Raw genomic sequence first — 20365 nt, forward strand, 5'->3', positions numbered from 1 at the left:
TGTGTGTATATATATATATATATATATATATATATATATATATATATATATATATATATATATATATATATATATATATATATATTTTATTTTTTTTTTTTTCCCTCAAAGCTTGCAGGAAACACTATTTGGGAAAAGATTACTTTTTTTTGCAAGTCTCGGAAAACACTCCAGGAGAAGAAGCTGTGATAATTGGCAGAAAACCTAAAAAGAAACATTTTCTCACTAGAGAAATATGTTTTATATTATTTTGAAGAATAAGATCTGTTTAAACTAGTACCCACTTTGTTTATTGGAGGCTTTTACGTGAAAGGCATTTTTTTTTTTTAAATCATTCAGTCGTGCATTCAGATGCATTCAGTAGAGCTAATCTCTTGTTTCTTTTACTTGCAGTTTTTTCTACCTGATGGGGCATGTCCAGGAATCTCATTAAATACATCTGTAACTCCAGTCATTTCAACAGTATATAGCCTGCCGGTCAGTTAACATTCTCTGGGTGTATTTTCAGTTTTCTTAGTTTGTCTACAATATTGGCAGCTTTGCTGTGAAAAATAAAGGATGAGTGCTCAGCCTTGTGCAGAATGTAGAGCCAATTGTTTACTTTTTTTTACCGCTAAGCTGTCAATGCGCCTGGGTCCATGCCCCCAATCCTCGTGAACCTGTCAATTTGCTATGTGAGTGAATCCGTGCAGCCCAATTGATAGACTGCCTGCACACAGGCCAGTGGCAATAAAAATGTAAAAAAAAAGTGCTTCTTGGAGCTGAGCATCCATGTGAATGATACTTTAAATGGGCGAAGTAATTATCCACCTAGGCACATGTTTGAAGGCTTTGTACCTTTTGTTATACGATGACTGCTAAAGGGCAGATTAGTGTCCACATTGGCTGTCCTCCCCCATTGGCAAAGATCACATGATTTAAATGACCTTTTTGTGTTTCGGACATACATGTAATGTAATTTTAATATTTCAATAAAGATATTGAGGAGTGCAGCAAAATTCTGGACTTTGCAGTGCAGCTCCCTTGATTTATGCTCCCAACACAAAGAAGTCATTTGCTCACCTATAGCAACATTATATTGGTTTTGCTTTCTGATCCTCAATGGTTCTGATTGATTCACTTTGTGCATAGATCTTTGCCTTGACACAAAAGCTCAAGTGTCCAAAAGAAATAATATTGCATTCATATATTAGAAAAGTGCCCGTAACTTTAAATCTCTTTAAATCACAAGTTCTGGATCTCTGAACTATAACTTTGCCTGTGGTTTAATGAAGAATTCCATGTTTACTATGACTTTAAATAGTTCCTTTGGACTAATTTCAAATAAGAAATTATGTGTCTGCTGTTTGCACTTTACTATATGGTAGTAGCATCAGCTATTGACAGTATTTGGTGCTGTGTTCTGCAGCATTTGAGTGATTTACCTACTGCTACTGGAGATAGACCGAGTCATCCTGAACACTTCTTAGCCATTCACCAAAAAGCTTGTATTTTAAGCAATGAATACAGGGCTTCCTCTGGTCAGCCAAGGTGTAAATCATGACATCATTCACCCACCTCTCCACCTTGGCCAGTCAGTCTTTTCCTGAATGACTGAGAAGCATTCAGATCGACTCGATTTAGTTCCGGCAGCAGATGAGAAGTTGCCCATAATCCTTCAGAACACCGCACTGCTTCCTATATTTTAGCTAGTACGAATATAGTATAGCGCACATAGTTGCCGAATCTTTTAATAATGGACATAGATCACTTGGGCAGCTTGGCCAAAAAAAAGAACTATTTTGAGCTATATATATATGTTTATATAATCTAGGTTTCATCAGTTGCCTTCAGTAACAGGATCTGTGTGTCAGATGACAGTCTATAGATACAATGATTGTATTTAACGTGGTACAGATGAGACAAATTGTAAATGCATCAGGTTATCAGCACATGTCGAGATTTAAAATCCATGAAAATAATAACATAACCACATTATGCAGGCATACCCTCTGGTTTTAATGAACACATGTTTAAAGCCTGTTGTACTGTAAAGTTCTGTGTAAGATTTTGGAACTACTTGTCTAGTATAGTTGTGTATATGTTGTAATTGTTGCTTTATTTCTTCTTTTTAGTATTACATGTATTGCTGTATTCTGGGGCTTCTGGCTTGTTCTGCCTTCTTGCTTATGAACTTTGAAGTCAAACTGATCCTTCTCAGCATTGCCCTGGTGATATACAATATCATCTTCTTGTACACTCACAGCTGGTTGTCACACTGTTACATTGATTGGCTTACTGCAAATCAGAACATCTCCAGGTATTCACTTAAAGCATGTATTGTCTTCTCTGGTGTTGACTATTGATGAAGATATAGAGCCAGCTTCCCCCATGGTGTTCTATAAAATATACCAAATGCTAATTGTCAAAATTTATATCATTAAAGAAATCAATTGTATATACACACTTAAAGAGGAACTGAACCCTTACAAAAAAAGAAATGTTTAAATCCTAAAACTTGTCCCTGCATATAAGTAAGAAAAAAACATACTTGTTCGTGGAGTCCAGTGTTGCCTTGCTTGTAGAGAAAGTTCTCCCTAAACTGCTCCTCTCCAATGCTGCCATCTTGAATTGAGATCTGGTGCACGTCTGCGCATGCGCCATACCCCCCTGGTAATGCACAGACACTTCTTGGGCCCTGACAGTAATCTGGCATAGACCCCATGATTTTTGTGCACATGGGCAGTGTTACGATCGTGGCGTCAGACCCCAGCCTTTCTCACCAAACTCGTGACTGAAGGACTAGCTGATCTAAAACCGCGATGTCACGTGCATAACAATGCCACACCCAGCTGCACCCTGCACAACGATTTTCCAGCTAATTGGACCACAATCTATGTACCGGCAGCCTGAGCGATTGTTACTGGGTCAGGTTAATTACGCAATTAACCCTTCACACTGCCACCACCTCTGTACAGAGAGGAAACTCGGCGATATCAGTTCTAACACTTTAATGGGTAAGGTAATCGTCTGTATAACACGGTTATACAGAGGGTTAAACAAACACAGTAGCTTTCTCTTTAGAGGCAGAAATTCGTAGATTGCAATAAAGCGCTATAGAAACAGTTCAACACTTTCAGAAGGAAAGATTTATTACTAAAAGGTCAAACGGGTGCAATAAAAATATTTACAGAAAAGGTGTAACTAAGAGATAGATAGATATAGAGAGAGAGAGAGACTAACAGCACAGCAAAGAGATATCAGAGAGGTGAAAGGGTTAAGGTACTTGCCAACGTCCTGGGTTAGCAGATCCAAGTTTCAGAGCGAAAGGGCACGGGTCTCCCCAGGTGGTACTGATGTTAAAATGGGAGACGTCTTCAACTCTCTTCTCCTTAGGCCTGACAGCCTATTTTGTAGTCCCCAGCAGGAGGTGTCTCTGAAGTTAAGGACCAATACCCCGTTTAGGGCGTGGAGGTCTGCGTGTGGACCTAAACTAGAGCCAAAATCTTTCCGAACTCATATTTTGGCTCATAACTCTTCATATGCACCAGTGACATTCCACCCGCGGGTAGATTATTATGCAGACATGTCTGAGGATTGATTAGCTATGAATTATGAAATTATACACTGAACAGTTCATGAGATCTATTTTTCGGCTTTCCTATGTATTTGAGATAAGGCGAGTGACCTATCAAATTGTTCGGCTTCTCTTAGCCAATCTGACGATATGTCTGGTTTTTATGTAAGTCTCTCATATTCCAAGATATGAGACATAGGGGAAAAATGGATTTTTCAAAAGTGTTAGCTGGTCCCGCCTTCCTTGGAATGTCTCTGGGGGGGGGGGGGAGGTGCACAGGTGCGTGCAATCAACCATAGCCAGCAGCCTGTACAAATCGGTGAAAGGCTCTGCAGCTCTTTGCATTTAACCTCCTATCACTGCGGCGAGAAATGTTGTTTTTGTTTTTCCTAATGTGTAAGAAAAAACAATTGATAAAATAATACATTTGTTTTTGGACAGCAAATAAATGTTTTGAAACACTGAATGATGGAATGGGGAAGGAAGCAATAATCTGGAAATAAACTAGAATAAAATTCTAGCACGAAATGACAAAATAATCTGCAGGCCATTTACATACACAGAGAGGTATCGTAGCAGGAAGAGTTTTGTCAGCTAATCATTCTGTGTGTAAGCTCCGGTCACATCAAAGCCGATTTTGAAATCATGCGACTTGCAGTGAAGTCCCACGATTTCAAAATCAGGTGACCTGCCGATTTCAGTTGCAATTTGCAAGACATCTGGTACAGATGTCTATGCAAATCGCAACAAAAGTAGTGCATGCACTACTTTAGAAATTGGTGCGGTGCGACCAAGTCGGAACCGAACCATACGGTTCGACTTGTCATACGACTTGCAAGGCGCATGGCATGCCAAGTTGCACACGATGTGACCAGGGTGTTATTTAATGAACTGACTTAAAATCCAAAATGTAATTTACCTTCAGGTTACTTGTCATTAAAAAAAACTAACTTTTAAATGAAAATCTCAAAGAAATAACACATTTTAACCCTCTTCTACGTTTCAGGCCTGGAGTCCTAAAAGAGCCACAGATTATGGGCAGTATTGCATTATTTATCTTCTTTTTCACTCTCCTTGCCCTGGCCAGACAGGTGAGTACCAACTAATGACATTTAAAACATAAAGGGGTTTATTTACTAAAGGCAAATAGACTGTGCACTCTGCAAGTGCAGGTTCTCCAGAGATGGTAAATGAGGGGGATCTCTGCTGGCTTCCATCGTCCAATCATGTGCAAGCAAAAATGCTGTTTTTTGTTTTTTTTTTATTTTCCTTTCATTTTATAGGGTGTTCTTGTAAAGTGAAGCTTTACCTCATTTACTAAGCTCTAGAGAAAATTCACTTGCAGAGCGCATCTGCACTTGCAGAGTGCACAGTCTATTTGCCTTTAGTAAATCTACCCCAAAGAATCACAAAACACATTTGATTTTTATAGCAACAAAACTGATTCTCTTCTTTATTGTCCCAGTACAGCTTGATAGACTGAAAGAGAAAAATTAATAGGTTACAATAGTAACACAATTTGCCTGAGACATTCTGCTAGAAGATGTTTTAATAAACGAGGCCCACTTTGCATAAACTGCGAGAAGTGACAGATTGGGAACAGGCCCCTTGTCCTTTTTATGTCTCCATAAATCCATGGGATTTGCATTTTCAAACAGCAGCATTAAGTGTGCCTATCTAAGATCTTGCCTAACTAGATTGTATTCATTGGTGAGGCATCACTGCCTAGTCCCAAGCTGTGGTCTGCTTGGATCAAACTGGAATCGGTACAGTGACTATCTATTATCAGTTATGGCGCTGTCAGTGGTCTGACAGATTTGTGTTAAAGGAAGATATATAGTTGTTCAGTGTTTTACTAGATATACAAGTAAAGGGGATCAGCTTGATGTGAACCAATGTGTTATACAAATATTGGAGAAAAAATGGCAAGAAGAATGCATAGGCTGACACATGGCTCCCCTCCCATTCCGTTCCTCCTTGCCTTTGCTTGTCTCAAGAAAGTGGACATAGCAGAGATGTCCACTTTCATGTCTCCTTCATAGCTGTTGTCAGATGAACCACACCGGAAGGGGAGAGGGGCAGGCCAGCAACCATAACTAGGGTTAGAAAGCACTTAGAAACATGGGGGAAAAAATATTATATGTACTTTGTTCCATAGGGACCAGAACTGTAAAATACTAAATTCCAGTGATCAATCGGAAGTAAAAACTGAAGTGATAACTCAAAATATATGGTTGTTCAAATTACACTATACTTTTTCATTTTGCAATAAATCTCAGTCTGATATTACATGGCCTATTGTAAATGTATGTGGTGTTCCTTCTCTAGAACGAATTTTATTGTCGTCTTGACTTTCTGTGGAAAAGGAAGTTTAAAATGGAGCGTGAACGTATTGAGACCATGGAGAATCTGAACAGGGTCCTACTTGAAAATGTTCTCCCTGCTGATGTAGCTCAGCAGTTCATTGGGCAGAACCTTAGGAATGAGGTAACCCAGCACAATATGTTTTTCAGTATTTAATTTTTTTTTTTAAGTGTTTAACTTCTTTATTGTGTATAGCTTATAGCACTTTTCAGCGCATACTTTTCATCTCTGTAGGACCTGTATTACCAGTCCTATGACTGTGTCTGTGTCATCTTTGCATCCATACCTGACTTCAAGGAATTTTACACTGAGTGTGATGAAAATCACGAGGGCCTAGAGTGTCTAAGGCTACTTAATGAGATAATAGCTGACTTTGATGAGGTATGTTAACCAATAATTGTATACAATTCTATAAATGTAGAGATGCTACATCTGTGTGTTCTTATTGTTTAAGATTAATGCAAATGTAATCTGAGTTGGCAGATCTAAATATGACCTTACATCCCAGCATATTATCCCTGTATTGACATCCCCCCTGTCCAGGTACTTCAGCTGGAAGTGAATAGTGTTACATAAAAACAGTTTGTTTTTTTTTTTGTTTTTTTTATTTTACACTGTGTAGTTTAATTATGTACACATTATTACAGACAATCATTGTTCTAACAGCAGGGATGATAGTGGCAACCCTGCAGCGAGGAATAGGAACCAATGTTCTGCCCTCTTCTCTATATCTGCCAGATGTCGTAGCCCTACAGTGTCCCCCCTGGGCCAGATTCCAACATATTCCCCATATCAACAGAACTACTGCTATGTCTTTTTTGCTTTTGTTACACTAATCGCATGTATAGGGGTTTCCAAACCAGAGATTCTCCCCCCAAACCTATGCCTCTTTTTCTGTTAATGATCACGAATTTTGTCCACACGCTCATTAGATTTTACATTCACTAACAAGTGTTTGCATCATTTTCTATATTCTTTAGCTACTCTCCAAGCCAAAGTTTAGCAGCGTAGAAAAAATAAAGACCATTGGCAGTGCGTACATGGCAGCGACAGGATTAAATGCCACATCGGGACAAGAAAACCCTCAGGTATCCTTGGTACATGAGATTTATGTGTTTCCTGTATGTGGAATGCACACAGACAATTGTGATACTGTTTCTGCTTTTCTTATCATTGCAAACTCATACTTATGAGAGAATGTTGATCTTTGCCACTGAGATATGTTGACATAAGGCAGTGTACTATCTTTTTGTTCTCTATATCTGCCAGGATGGAGACAGGAATTATAATCACATTGGCATCATGGTGGAATTTGCTACTGCATTAATTGGAAAACTTGACGTGATCAACAAGCATTCTTTTAACAACTTCAAGCTTCGCATAGGCAAGTCATGTTTCACCATTTTTCTTAATGTGCCTTCTACTTCATTGTCATCAAATTTGTATTTATTTATTTCATATTTTTACTTTTTAGTAACCAATAAAATTGTAACAAGTTGTCTTATTACCTGCTAGGTATTAATCATGGACCTGTAGTAGCCGGGGTGATAGGAGCACAGAAGCCACAGTACGACATCTGGGGGAACACTGTCAATGTGGCAAGTCGTATGGACAGTACTGGGGTACTTGGCAAAATCCAGGTAGCGCTCTACTTATTTTCACACTGGCTAAATTTTCTAAATTTAAGTGTCCTTTTACTAGGTGGCAAAATGTTCCCTATGTTTAATGGGCTGCTTACTGATGTTGCCAGCAACATTTAATTGAAGAATATACCACTGAAGGTTCAAGGATATAAATGAGTAGCCTTCTAAGAGTGTATTGATCCAAGTCAGTAACACCAGTTGTAGCAGAAAAGCTGCCATGGGACAATGTGGCAGAATAGGCAACATATATGGAAATGATGATTCACAAATCTGACAGATGTGGGTAATCCCAGTTCATTTGAGGTGCACAATTAAAACTGTCCTTTTTAGAGCTGCATACATATTCAGTTTCCAAATATATGCTATCTCGAATACTACGTACAAAATTTATATTTGGTGGAAAAGTTTTTGTGCTGGCCCATACACACACCAGGTTTTGGAAAATGAGGACTTAACCAATAGCCGCCCGCCAATAGCCGGTCGGCGGCCGGGAAAAGGCTGTAGATTTCCGGGTGGACGCCATATGGCGTCCTCCTGCACGTGCAGTTTTCGCGCTTGCAGGGCCGCGCAGCGGCGCGATCTGTCACTGGCCCTTTTCCTCGGACACGGCCGATGACAGGTCTGAGTACCGGCCCCTGTTGCCGGTACCATGTAAACTGCTGTGACCAATCACAGCAGGTCACATGACAGTTGTATACAATGGATGGCTTTATTCATGCCATCCATTGTATACTAGTGTCTAGCTGTGAATGGTCACAGCGATCACATGCACATGTCATGTGATTAGCTGTGGCCAAATCACAGCTAAGCACAAAAAAAAACCCTGAATGAATCGATGTCATTCAGGTAAATGCTTGCTTATAGCAAAGTAATTCTTTGCTATAAGCAAATTGTGTAAAAAACAAAAAAAAATAACTGATCACTTTCCCAAAGTAGTACAATGTTACTATGGTAAAAACATTGTACTACTTTGGACATAGTGAAATATGAAAAAAAATCTTAAAAGAAAAAAAAATAAAAAAAATATATATTTTTTTTTCATACTGTCACCAGTCAGTGTCCCTGATCACCGCCATGCCAGTTATATGATGACGCTGTACTGCATTGGTGACAGAATGTGAAAAAAAAATTGTGAAAATAATTTGGGGGATCTCTGTACTGTTCTGACATTCTTGGACCTCAAGAAATTAGATTGGCTGTCAGTACTTCAGGATTGATCAATTTTCAGATCTATACCATAGTTTGTGAACTCTATAACTTTCCTACAAACTAAAAAATACATCCTAATTTGTGTTATTTTCACCAAAGACATGTAGCAGAATACATCTCCGCCTAAATTTATGAAGAACAATTATTTAATTGTGAACATTTATAACAGAAACAAAGAAACATGTTTTTTTTTTTTTTTTTTTTTTTTTTTTTTAATTTAGCAAAAAATAAAAACCCTGGCGGTGATTAAATACCACCAAAAGAAAGCTCTAGTTGTGTGAAGAAAATGATAAAATTTTAGTTTGGGTACAATGTTGTATGACCGCGCAATTGTCATTCAAAGTGTGAGAGCGCTGAAACCTGAAAAATGGCCTGGGCAGGAAGGGGTAAAAGTGCCCGGTATGGAAATGGTTAAACATGCCATATATGTTACTATCTGATTGTACAATTTCCTTTACGTTTACCAAATGGGTTAGGTTTTCCAAATGTAACGTAAGGACCAACCCTTGCATCTGTTCAATTTGTATGCAGTCAGGGGAGCCCCTGCACTACATAGTTGGTAGATTTGCACTAGATTGTACAAGGAGAGTGTAAGGGGTTTGGTCAGCTTTAGAAAATCCTTCTCTTCAGATCACCTGCATGTATTTTCTTTTCAGTAGTGTTTATTCATTTTTTCCATAAGAAAGAAGTTACAAACCAGTACAGAAAAATATACATCCATCTCCCCCCCCCCCCCCCCCCATATAAACCATCGGGCTGAAACAGGCAATGTGTAAAGACCTGCATGTATTTTTACGTATTTAAAGTACCTAAATAAATCTGGCTCTCATCTGGAAAGAACACATTTGGAATTGAAAGAAAAAGAAGCTAAGGATGCCAAGGACTGACTTTTGTAAAGTTGAGAACTCCTCACCTGACCTGCTCCTAGTTACGAAGTTGAAGAAAAATCTTGTAATAGACATGAAAGAAATGACCTGGTAAAAGACGTGGACATGAGATGACCATGACCCATTCCAGATATTACCCAGATCAGAATATACACCTCATGTCTATGGGTAGTGGCAATTATCCTCTTGGGGTAAATTTACCATTTTATATATTGTAAGCTTTTTGCTGCTGCTAGTGTTATTCCCCCCGGATGAGGTCAAGCCATGTGAAGCCCTGCCAATCTCATCCTTGATGTATTTAGTAATGTTGTGCTGCAATGGCTACTTTGTGTTAGCTGTTGTACCAAACAACCATTTTTGTTTTTGTTTAAGGTTTTGTAACACATTCATATAAATTTAGTTTTTTTTTTAACTTTAATGCATTTTTAATAGCACTGCCTATGTGCTATATTTAGAGTGCTGTCATTATATACAAAATACCCTAAACACGCTACATTATTAAACAGGGCTTCTGTGTTAGCCCACGGTTTTCCATAGTCTCATTATTACTGTATACAATTTATCAGCAGACTGGAGATGAGCAGCTGCGCCAACTGTTCTTATGATGTTTAATTAGTGGAAAGTCTAGTGTGTATGTAATACATTTATATAGTTTACCGTGCATGTGTGTGTGTTTGCATGTACATAGGCCTTTCATTAAAATAAAAATGTTATTGGGTAATTATAGGACTTTCTTTATAGAATGGTAGACTGCTAGCTCAGAGTCAGACCTTTAGCCTTAGTTTATTGGATGCCTTCCAACCCATTTGCTCTGTCTGTCCAATCAACTCTTGTTATTTGATCTACACACTGTGCTTGTGATATATTAAACTTCCAGCATGATTATAACTAAAGATCAGCATTTACTGAGCTACTGTGAAGTATCGCTGCAGTAATAAGAGAGGACTCTATTTTTTCCCTGTTTAAGTGCTGCAAAAAAATTAATTCTCTACGTTTTTCAACTTGCAAACATTCTAATGACTGCAACAGCTACATCTATGCCTGTCATAGTAGACACAGTGGAGGAGATTTACTAAAATTGGTGCAGTCATAATCTGGTGCTGCTGTGCACGGTAGCCAATCCGCTTCTAACTTCAGCTTGTTCATTTAAGCTTTGACAATAAAACCTAGAATCTGATTGGTTTCTATGCAATAAAACCTGGAATCTGATTGGTTTCTATGCAGCGGTGCTCCAGATTTTGCTTGCTCCAGTTTTAGAATAGGTGCAGTGGTGCACGGTAGCCAATCCGCTTCTAACTTAAGCTTTTTCATTTAAGCTTTGACAATAAAACCTGGAATCTGATTGGTTTCTATGCAATAAAACCTGGAATCTGATTGGTTTCTATGCAGAGCTGCACCAGATTTTGCACGCTCCAGTTTTAGAATAGGTGCAGTCAGGGGCGGACTGACAACGCATGGGGCCCCCGGGCAATAGGGGATCATAGGGCCCCTGTGTCCTTGCCCAAACTCAAAAAAGCCTATGAAAAAGGTACCAGGGGCATCTCATGGGGCCCCCTACTGACCCCGGGCCCTCGGGCAGCGCCCGAGTTTCCAAATGGTCAGTCCGCCCCTGGGTGTAGTGGTGCACGGTAGCCAATCCGCTTCTAACTTAAGCTTATTCATTTAAGATTTGACAATAAAACTTGGAATCTGATTGGTTTCTATGCAATAAAACTTGGAATCTGATTGGTTTCTATGCAGAGTTGCACCAGATTTTGCACGCTCCAGTTTTAGAAACTCTTGCCCAGTATGTGCTCCCGAATTGCATTCTCTTTATTAAGCTCTGTTTCCATATATCTTTTTCCTTTAGGTCACAGAAGAAACCAGTAAAGTACTTCAGAAGCTGGGATATACTTGTGAAAGGCGAGGGGTCATCAAGGTCAAGGGTAAAGGTCAACTCTGTACCTATTTTGTCATCACTGACATGGCACGATCCAATTCCCAGGGAAACGTTCTAAATTAAGCCATGGAACGGCAATTGCATTATACACAGTAGATTTCCAGGGCAGGAACTTAAAATTTAAAAAAAAAAAAATTCCATGAGATTATTCCTCAGTTTTCAACTTCAGAGGGAGAAGACTTGATAGTTGAATGCAAATTCTTCAGATGTAAACCACTTCTGAAAGACCTAAAGGAGGCTGATGACTAGCCCAAGCCTGGGGAAATGTGGACAACCACATATAATAGATGTGGACCATGAGAAAATACAAATCTACTGTGGAGTGCCCTCTGCAGGACATGAGAGGACACTCGCCAAGCACTGCCATACAGTACAATGGACATCGTCTTGACGGCTTCTTGGAATTGCCCAAACATCTCATTTGAATGTTGTCATGTCTGATTTGCTACACAAAACTGTGACAGTGTGAAACAGAAGATGCAAATGTTATCGGCCTGGGACCTGCCAAAGCAAAGTACAGTTCTTCCCCCTAGTGGGGACTGCTGCACATTGCTGTACAAATGAACCTATTGATTTCCTAATGTGATGAAGATGAAAGAGAAAGCGAGTGAGCAAGCTGGGACTGGCCCACTGTTATTACCAGAGACAGGGAAGGTGTTTCTGTACTCTTATCACTGCGTCGTGCAGTTCAGTACATGTCATGTACATAGTTATATTTATACAAAGCATTGTCACTCCCATTGTATTTATTCATCATAATAAACTCTTGTTAGTAAATATTTTTTCTATGGATTGGAATGTTATAACGACCAAAAGAAAAGAAGGTGATTTTGTTCCTCTTCATTAAACATCTGTCTTTTTTTTATTGTTTCAACTTTTTCATGTAGTACGTTTTAAGGAACTGCGCGCTTAGTAAAAAGTAGGATTACCTTCTCTTAGTTCACATAACAACCATGTTGGATAAAAAAATGTTTTGACTATAATAATGCTCACTGGGGTGCCAGAACCATGATACCTTGTGTTCTCTGCAGTGTTCTTGCATTCTGCCATAAGCAGTCTGACATTCCCTCAGTCTTTTCGTGTGTTTTCTGTTTTTGTTGTTTTTTACACTTTATTCTTCAGCTCAGCCAGGTGTTGATTATAGGTTGGCTAGGTGTTTATTGCTACTTGATTTTGGTTTTAGTGGCTCAGCCAGTTTTTTGTTTTTATTTACTATTGACTTTATTTGTTTTGCAGATTTATTCTATTACACATTGGGTTTGATGCCCAGGAGGGTCTTTATTTATTAGTGTATTTTGTGGGCCACTAGAGGGCAGTGCAGCACTATTCTTTGGGAGTTTTAGTGATGTGGGAACACACTTAGGTGCTTGCAGCAGCTTATCGTTTTTGTTGTGGCAGCGCATGAGTATTCTATCCTTATTTTTGTATAGCAATCTGACATTGATTTCCTAACCAAGAGAACCTATGACTACATAGAGAAACTCCAAAAAGATCCCTGGTAGATAATTGCACAAAATCTCTCTTACAATGCATAGCCACCAAAAACAGAAAATGTTGTCTTTAGTTTGTAATCCTTAAGGGGCCCTTTGCTATGGGTGTGTATTGCAAAGCATTATTGTACATTTAACCTCTTTGCACCAAGAGTACACATATATGCAGCCTCTCAGCAGGTGGGCCTTGACGCTGAGAGGTCGCATATATGTGTACCCAAAGAAAAACAGAACTGTGCTAAGAGCGCGCACTGTGAAGTTATCGGCGCCTAACAGCTCCCAATCGCTACTTGCGATCGAGAGCTTTTCGATCATGTGACAGCCAATAGCAGCGGTCACCATGCCCTGCCTCCCAGCATCAGAAACCCCATTGTCTGTGTCCCTATTACAGAGGAACTCCCCCTTCCTGTCTTAATAACCTAAAATGGGGAAGATCTTTCAAACAAAGTCCTAGACGCAACTAGAAATGTGTCCAAGTTTTAAACGCATTCTTCCCCATTCTGTATTCACAACTAAAACCGTTTTGGCCTGTGTTACACTTAAGACTCTAGAAGTAAAAATGGATCAGAAGCATGTCCTACTTTCAAAAACAAAGTGGGCAATTTCTCCGCTGGTGCCCCGATGCTAAAAGTAGTCCCAAGGCTGCTGCAGGACTCAAAACTATTTGTCCATTTGTGTGATGACACCACTTCATTGTTCAATATATACTTTTAGGGGTTTAAACATTTTCCATATTTTTTTCCAAAGTTGCATGTTCAGGATTAAAGTGGTAGTAAACTGTTGTTTATTTTTACCTACAGGTAAGATAATAAAGCTTACTTGTAGATAAAATGTAATATCTTCTAAACGTGCGCCGTTTAGGAGATACTTTAGTGAGCAGCAGCCAGTGACGTCAACTGTGCATGTGCTGTGAAGGAATGGCATACCCTTGCCTTTCCTTCAGAGCTGTGTGCTGTGGCTGAGATGCACAGAAGTAAAGCCATCGTAGCTTGGCCTTTCAAACCCGGAAAGAAGACCGGGTGAAGATAAAAGCCTCTGCAGTGATGGCAGCACGCTGCTAGAAGGCTTCGTTTTAAGGTAAGTCCTTCATAATGCGCTAATATGCGTGGCATACTAGCACAATGGGATTGATTTACTAAAGCCAAATAGATTGTGCACTTTGCAGGAGCAATGCTCCAGAACTTGGTAAATGAGGTAAAACTTCACTCTACAAAGAATACCAAATCAAGTGCAAGGAAAATAAAAAACAGCATTTTGCTTGCACATGGTTGCATAATGGAAGGCAGTAGAGCTTCACCTCATTTACTAAGCTTTGGAGCAACTGCACTTTGTGCTCAGTCTACTTGCCTTTAGAGAATCAACCCCATTATGCCTTTGCCTTGCAGGGGCAAACTTTAAAAAAAAAAAAAAAAAAAAGTTTACTACCGCTTTAAAGGATATCTCAACCCAAGAACAAAAATATAATATGCACTGCTCCAAAAAAATCACTTTTTAATCAGCGTATAGCATCAAGTCAATTAAACTCCTGGGATATTGATCTGGTCAGTTAAGTAGCAGAAGGGGTTGTTAATCAGTTTCAGCTACTTTGGGGTTAATGAAATTAACAAGTGTACTAGATGGGCAACAATGAAACTACCCCCAAAACAGGAATGGTTTTACAGTTGGAGGCCACTGACATTTTTTTTTCCCTACTAATCTTTTCCGACTCTTTCACTAGTTTTTGTATTTGGCTAGGGTCAGTGTCACTACTGGTAGCATGAGGCGATACCTGGACCCTACAGAGGTTGCACAGGCAGTCCAACTCCTCCAGGATGGCACATCAATATGTGCTATTGCCAGGTTTATGTTGTCATCCATCAGCAGCAGTAAAGATTAATGGTACATTGTTGGAATCTTTCAAAATGTACAATGGAATGAGGCAGGAATGTCCACTCTCACCCCCCTTTTCTTGTGTTAACTTTGGAGCCTCTGCTAGCAACGATAAGGAAAAGTTTAGATATAAAAGGGATTTAGATAGGAGAAGTAGAACACAAAGTGACAGCGTATGCAGGCAATATTTTATTCTATGTGGTAAATCCTAGAATAACATTACCAAACTTAATGCAAATTTTAAAATATTATGGTGAACTATCAAATTTCAAAATGAATCTTACAAAATTAGAGCTCTTAGACATTAATAGGTTGACAGTAGAAAGACAAGTATTACAAGAAAAATGTCCTTTTAAGTGGCAGGACAAAGAATTAAAATATTTAGGAGTAAAGCTCACCCAGTCATTTAGGAGTATATATCAAGCGAACTATATACCATTATTGAAAATTAAAGCAGTAAGGTTTTGGAAAATTGGTAATAAATTGTAGATGATTATGTGTAAAAAACTTTTCTTTGAAAGATGCAATTAACAAAAGAAAAGAAAAAGGTTTGCTATGTATCCCAACAGTCTCAATAGCATGGAGCAGATTCCAGGAGCCAGGCAGTTATTCTAGGAGAGCTGGACAGGGCTGTAGAGGTCCTTAACCCATCTGCAGGACCGGTATCTGCTCCTTTGTGCAAGGAGGAACAGGATGAGCACTGCCAGAGCCCTACACAATGACCTCCAGCAGGCCACTGGTGTGAATGTCTTTGACCAAACAATCAGAAACAGACTTCATGAGGGTGGCCTAAGGGCCCAACGTTCCTCTAGTGGGTCCTATGCTCACTGCCCAGCACCATAGAGCTTGATTGGCATTTGCCATTGAACACCAGAATTGGCAGGTCTTTCCACTGGTACCCTGTGACTTTCATAGATACAGTTGTGGCCAAAATTATTCAACCCCCACTGAAATTGAGTGTTTTGGCCAGTTTGACATTGCTTTTGATCATTCAGTCATCTTGCTTACATTTACATTAAAGAGGCACTTGTAGGTCAGACAAATATAACATAACAGTTATAATGAAATAACCACAAATGTCTTTTCTGTGCTCACAGCATTATCAGTTTTATTCAACCCCCAAGTGACATTCAATCTTAGTACTTAGTACAGCATCCTTTTACAGTTATAACAGCTTTTAAACGTGAAGCATAGCTTGACACAAGTGTCTTGCAGCGATCTACGGGTATCTTCGCCCATTCTTCATGGGCAAAGGCCTCCAGTTCAGTCACATTCTTAGGCTTGCGCACTGCAACTGCTTTCTTTAAGTCCCACCAGAGGTTCTCAATCGGATTTAAGTCTGGTGACTGCGATGGCCACTCCAAAATGTTCCAGCCTTTCCTCTGCAACCATGCTCTAGTGGACTTGGAGGTATGCTTGGGATCATTGTCCTGTTGAAAGGTCCAACGTCTCCCAAGCCTCAGGTGTGTGACGGACTGCATCACGTTTCCATCCAATATCTCCTGGTACTGAAGAGAATTCATGGTACCTTGCACACGCTGAAGCTTCCCTGTACCTGCAGAAGCAAAACAGCCCCAAAGCATGATTGACCCTCCACCATGCTTCACAGTAGGCAAGGTGTTCTTTTCATCATAGGCCTTGTTCTTCCTCCTCCAAACATAGCGTTGATCCATGGGCCCAAACAGTTCTAATTTTGTTTCATCAGTCCACAGAACACTATCCCACAACTTTTGTGGTTTGTCCACATGGCTTTTGGCATACTGCAGTCGACTCTTCTTATTCTTTGGAGACAGCAAGGGGGTACGCCTGGGAGTTCTGGCACGGAGGCCTTCATTACGCAGTGTGCGTCTTATTGTCTGGGCTGAAACTTCTGTACCCACATCTGACAAATCTTTTCTCAGTTCCTCAGCAGTCACACGGGGACTTCTCTCCACTCTACGCTTCAGGTAGCGCACAGCAGTCGAAGTCAGCATCTTCTTTCTGCCACGACCAGGTAGCGTTTCAACAGTGCCCTTTGCCTTGAATTTGCGAATGATGCTTCCTAAGGTGTCTCTTGGTATGTTTAACATCTTTGCAATCTTCTTATAGCCATTGCCCTTCCTGTGAAGAGAAATCACCTCTTCTCTTGTCTTCCTGGACCATTCTCTTGCCTTCACCATGTTTGTAACCACACCAGTAAATGTCTAGAAGGAGCTGAGTATCACAGTCATTTTAAAGCTGCCTAATTGGTGCTTATTATGCTTGATTGCTGCTCGGTGACATCCACAGGTGTTTTCAATACCTGATGGAAAGCACCTGTATGAACCTCTGTTCTTCAGAGTGGTAGTCTTTAAGGGGTTGAATAATTGTGGCAATGAAGAAACCACATAAGAACCATTTACTACTGTATTACATAAACAATTGATGTCATTTTAGTTGCATTTGGGTAGTTACAACGTCCTTGTAGGATTTGATTCTGAATACAATTCCAAATGTACACTATAGTCCCTAAACCCCTTTACAGCATTGGGGGTTGAATAATTTTGGCCACAACTGTATGAGGATGTTCACCCTGAGCACGTGACAGACATGAAAGGGTTTGGAGAAGCCGTGGAGAATGTTATACGGCCTGTACCATCATTAAGCATGACTGGTTTGGTGGTGGGTGAGTGATGGTCTGGGGAGGCATATCCATGGAGGGATGCACAGATCTCTACAGGCTAGACAATGGCACCCTGACTGCCATTAGGTATTGGGATGAAATCCTTGGACCCATTGTCAGACCCTATTCTGGTGCAGTGGGTGCTGGGTTCATCCTGAGTATGCAGGCAGTTCCTGGAGGAAGAAGAAATTGATACCATTGAATGGCCCCCAAGGTTGATTGACCTAAATAAAACACTTCTGGGATATCATGTTTCGGTCCATCTGACTCTGCTGGGTTGCACCTCAGAGTGTCCAGGAGCTCAGTGATGCCCTGGTTCAGATTTGGGAGGAAATACCCCAGGATACCATCCGTCTTCTCATTAGGAGCATGCCCCGATGTTGTCAGGCATGCATACAAGCATGTGGGGCCATACAAACTACTAAGTACCATTTTGAGTTGCTGCAATGAAATTTCAGAAAAATGGACTAGCCTGCTGCATCATTTTTTTGCTTTGATTTTTGGGGTATCTTTGAATTCAGTCCTCTGTAGGTTGATAATTTTCATTTCCATCAAACAAAGGGGCATCCTTACCTTCCTAACATATTACCCAGTCCATATCAGTATAGATATTCAGCATGAGATTTTTCCCATTGAGATCTGATGTGTTTTCAAAGTGCTCCTTTTAATTTTTTTTTAGCGATATTTTCTGCAAGAAAAATGCCTGTTGATGCAGCCAGAAATCCCATTTCCTTGTAACTTTCTGTACATTAAACTGAATTCTTAGTGCTATCAGACTCCCTGGCCATCTTCTGTGAACTAAAGAACACCTCTCTTGTATAGTGTAAAGATTAAAGCAGGAGGTGTTCTGTAGGCCACATCAGCAGAGCAGCCTAAGGTGGAAATGTGGCTACTTCATAGATACAGTACAGTGAAATAAAGTTTCACTTTGCTTTGTTAGGCAATTATCCTTCCATTGTCACTGTTATTAAAATGACCTGCAAATAGAATTCTATATATTTTGTCTCCTCTGGACATGTATGTCTTTAGTAAATCACCCAATATGTGTGTCAGGAAGGATGTAACTTCTTTGAAAAGATCAATTACCTGAAATCCCCTAGGTTCATATTGCACGTCCACATATCATGTTCAAGGCCAGTTTGAAAACTATGCCTGGATCTGTCCTACAGAATGTTCTGTGCATATCACATCATAGTTTAGCCACCAGTGGTACATGAACACCAGAGGGTACTTGTGACAGGTGAAGGGAAGCTTCTGTCCATTAACCAAATTACGTATTCTTAGTTATTTAAAACCATTAAAGATTGTTTAGCCATAATGGATACACCTTTAGTCAATGTTGCCAATATGGTTTTTTTTTTTTTTTTTTTTACTGCCATTTAGATACAGTATATTAGTACTCCTGGTTGCAGTCTGAGCACGGCCTTAATTGTACTTTTCAAGCAAATGCTTATTAACCTCAAGGCCAATAACTCAGAAAGGATTTTTAAATTGGTTTTCAGAAGTGAAATAGGTCAGTATGATACATATGCCACCATGTCACTGCAGGGTTTTAAGAGGATTATAATGAAATCTTCGTGTATAGAAGAAAGGAGTTTGTATAATAAATTTCTTCAAGTAGGGTATGGAACATGGAACCAGAAGGGTGGTATTTTAATTTTACAATTCTGCATTGACAGTCTGTGCCTAAGTGACTATGGTAGACTCTACTTCTTTCCAGTTTAGTTAGTGGTACATCGAGCAGTGCCCTTTGTGCTAGAAAATGTTCATCAGCAAGGAATTTGCAGAAGAAAACAGGGTAGGATGTATCCATTTATTTTTTCTTAAAAACATAACATATTGGATATAGGTTCCTCTTAAGATAATAACGTAAGTTTTTAATAGTGATAATAAACTTGGGGAAAGCATTGTTCTTCAGTAGGTATACTGAAGGATTGCTACACCATCCATTGTTCTTATAACCTTTGTTTGGAATGAAACCACAAGTTTATGCATTTACACTCTTTATTTGTCATTACATTTGCTAAACAGAGTGTGAGTGTAAAGGGTTAGCCTCAATAAAAAAACCAATGCCACCTGATTCAGTTCTAATTGTAACTATATACATTTATATAAAGTGATGGCAGATGAAAAAGTGGATTTGACATAATTTAAACGGTTCACATACCTCTAAAACTGTATTGCTGCTGGGGTTTTACTTTAAGATGTAACATTTTGCTCTAAAATAATAAGATTCGCACAAAAACAGTATCCGCTCAAGAGTGAAGATGGATGAAGAGGCCATTGTAATTGCGTGCAGCAAGAGTGGACTCAGACCATTCTGGGATTATATCCACTGTCTGTAAGCCTGAAAACTAAGGTATGAAATAGAATGATACTGTCCAAACTGGAGAGGGAGTTGTAGGAAGTGCAGTGACAAAAGAGTACCTTGGTGGGTGGGTTAGGCCACCATCCATCCAAGAGACCCCATTTGGACATTGGTTTCCTAGATTGGGTGAGAAGACTTTAAAATCTATCTAAATTACTTGAGTAGAGAGGTGTGTGGCCATACATGTTTTACCTTTTTGCATCATTGCTGCGTTAAATGATGAAGGTATATAAAAAGAGAATATCTGGAAAAGAACAGAGTGGACTGTTGAATAGATGTACACAATTCTGCCATGAGTTCAAGCAATAAATTTAATTTGTTCTTATTTTACTACAGATATCTAGGTTCGGGCTTTTGATATGAAACATTACGGTCCTTTTTAACCTTATCTTAGAGTCC

The 20365-nt window shown here is 39.5% G+C and overlaps 1 protein-coding gene across 4 annotated transcripts in view; it reads left to right on the top strand.

The window, feature by feature from the left end:
- The window catches only part of ADCY4 (adenylate cyclase 4), a 133939-nt gene extending 121476 nt beyond the window's left edge, over nucleotides 1-12463 (top strand). For all 4 annotated transcript variants that reach the window (XM_089687059.1, XM_089687060.1, XM_089687057.1 and 1 more), the window contains exons 18-26: nucleotides 394-477; nucleotides 2115-2299; nucleotides 4563-4647; nucleotides 5885-6043; nucleotides 6155-6301; nucleotides 6901-7008; nucleotides 7190-7304; nucleotides 7436-7560; nucleotides 11509-12463. In XM_089687059.1, coding sequence (XP_089543185.1) covers nucleotides 394-477; nucleotides 2115-2299; nucleotides 4563-4647; nucleotides 5885-6043; nucleotides 6155-6301; nucleotides 6901-7008; nucleotides 7190-7304; nucleotides 7436-7560; nucleotides 11509-11661 — 1161 coding nt within the window. In that variant the 3' untranslated portion in view covers nucleotides 11662-12463. The remainder of the gene's footprint in view (nucleotides 1-393; nucleotides 478-2114; nucleotides 2300-4562; nucleotides 4648-5884; nucleotides 6044-6154; nucleotides 6302-6900; nucleotides 7009-7189; nucleotides 7305-7435; nucleotides 7561-11508) is intronic.
- The last annotated feature ends 7902 nt before the right edge of the window (nucleotides 12464-20365 follow it).

This window comes from Staurois parvus, unplaced genomic scaffold (assembly GCF_062004578.1).
Source record: "Staurois parvus isolate SC_StPar_1 unplaced genomic scaffold, SC_StPar_1.0 ptg000415l, whole genome shotgun sequence".
Taxonomy (NCBI): Eukaryota; Metazoa; Chordata; class Amphibia; order Anura; family Ranidae; genus Staurois; species Staurois parvus.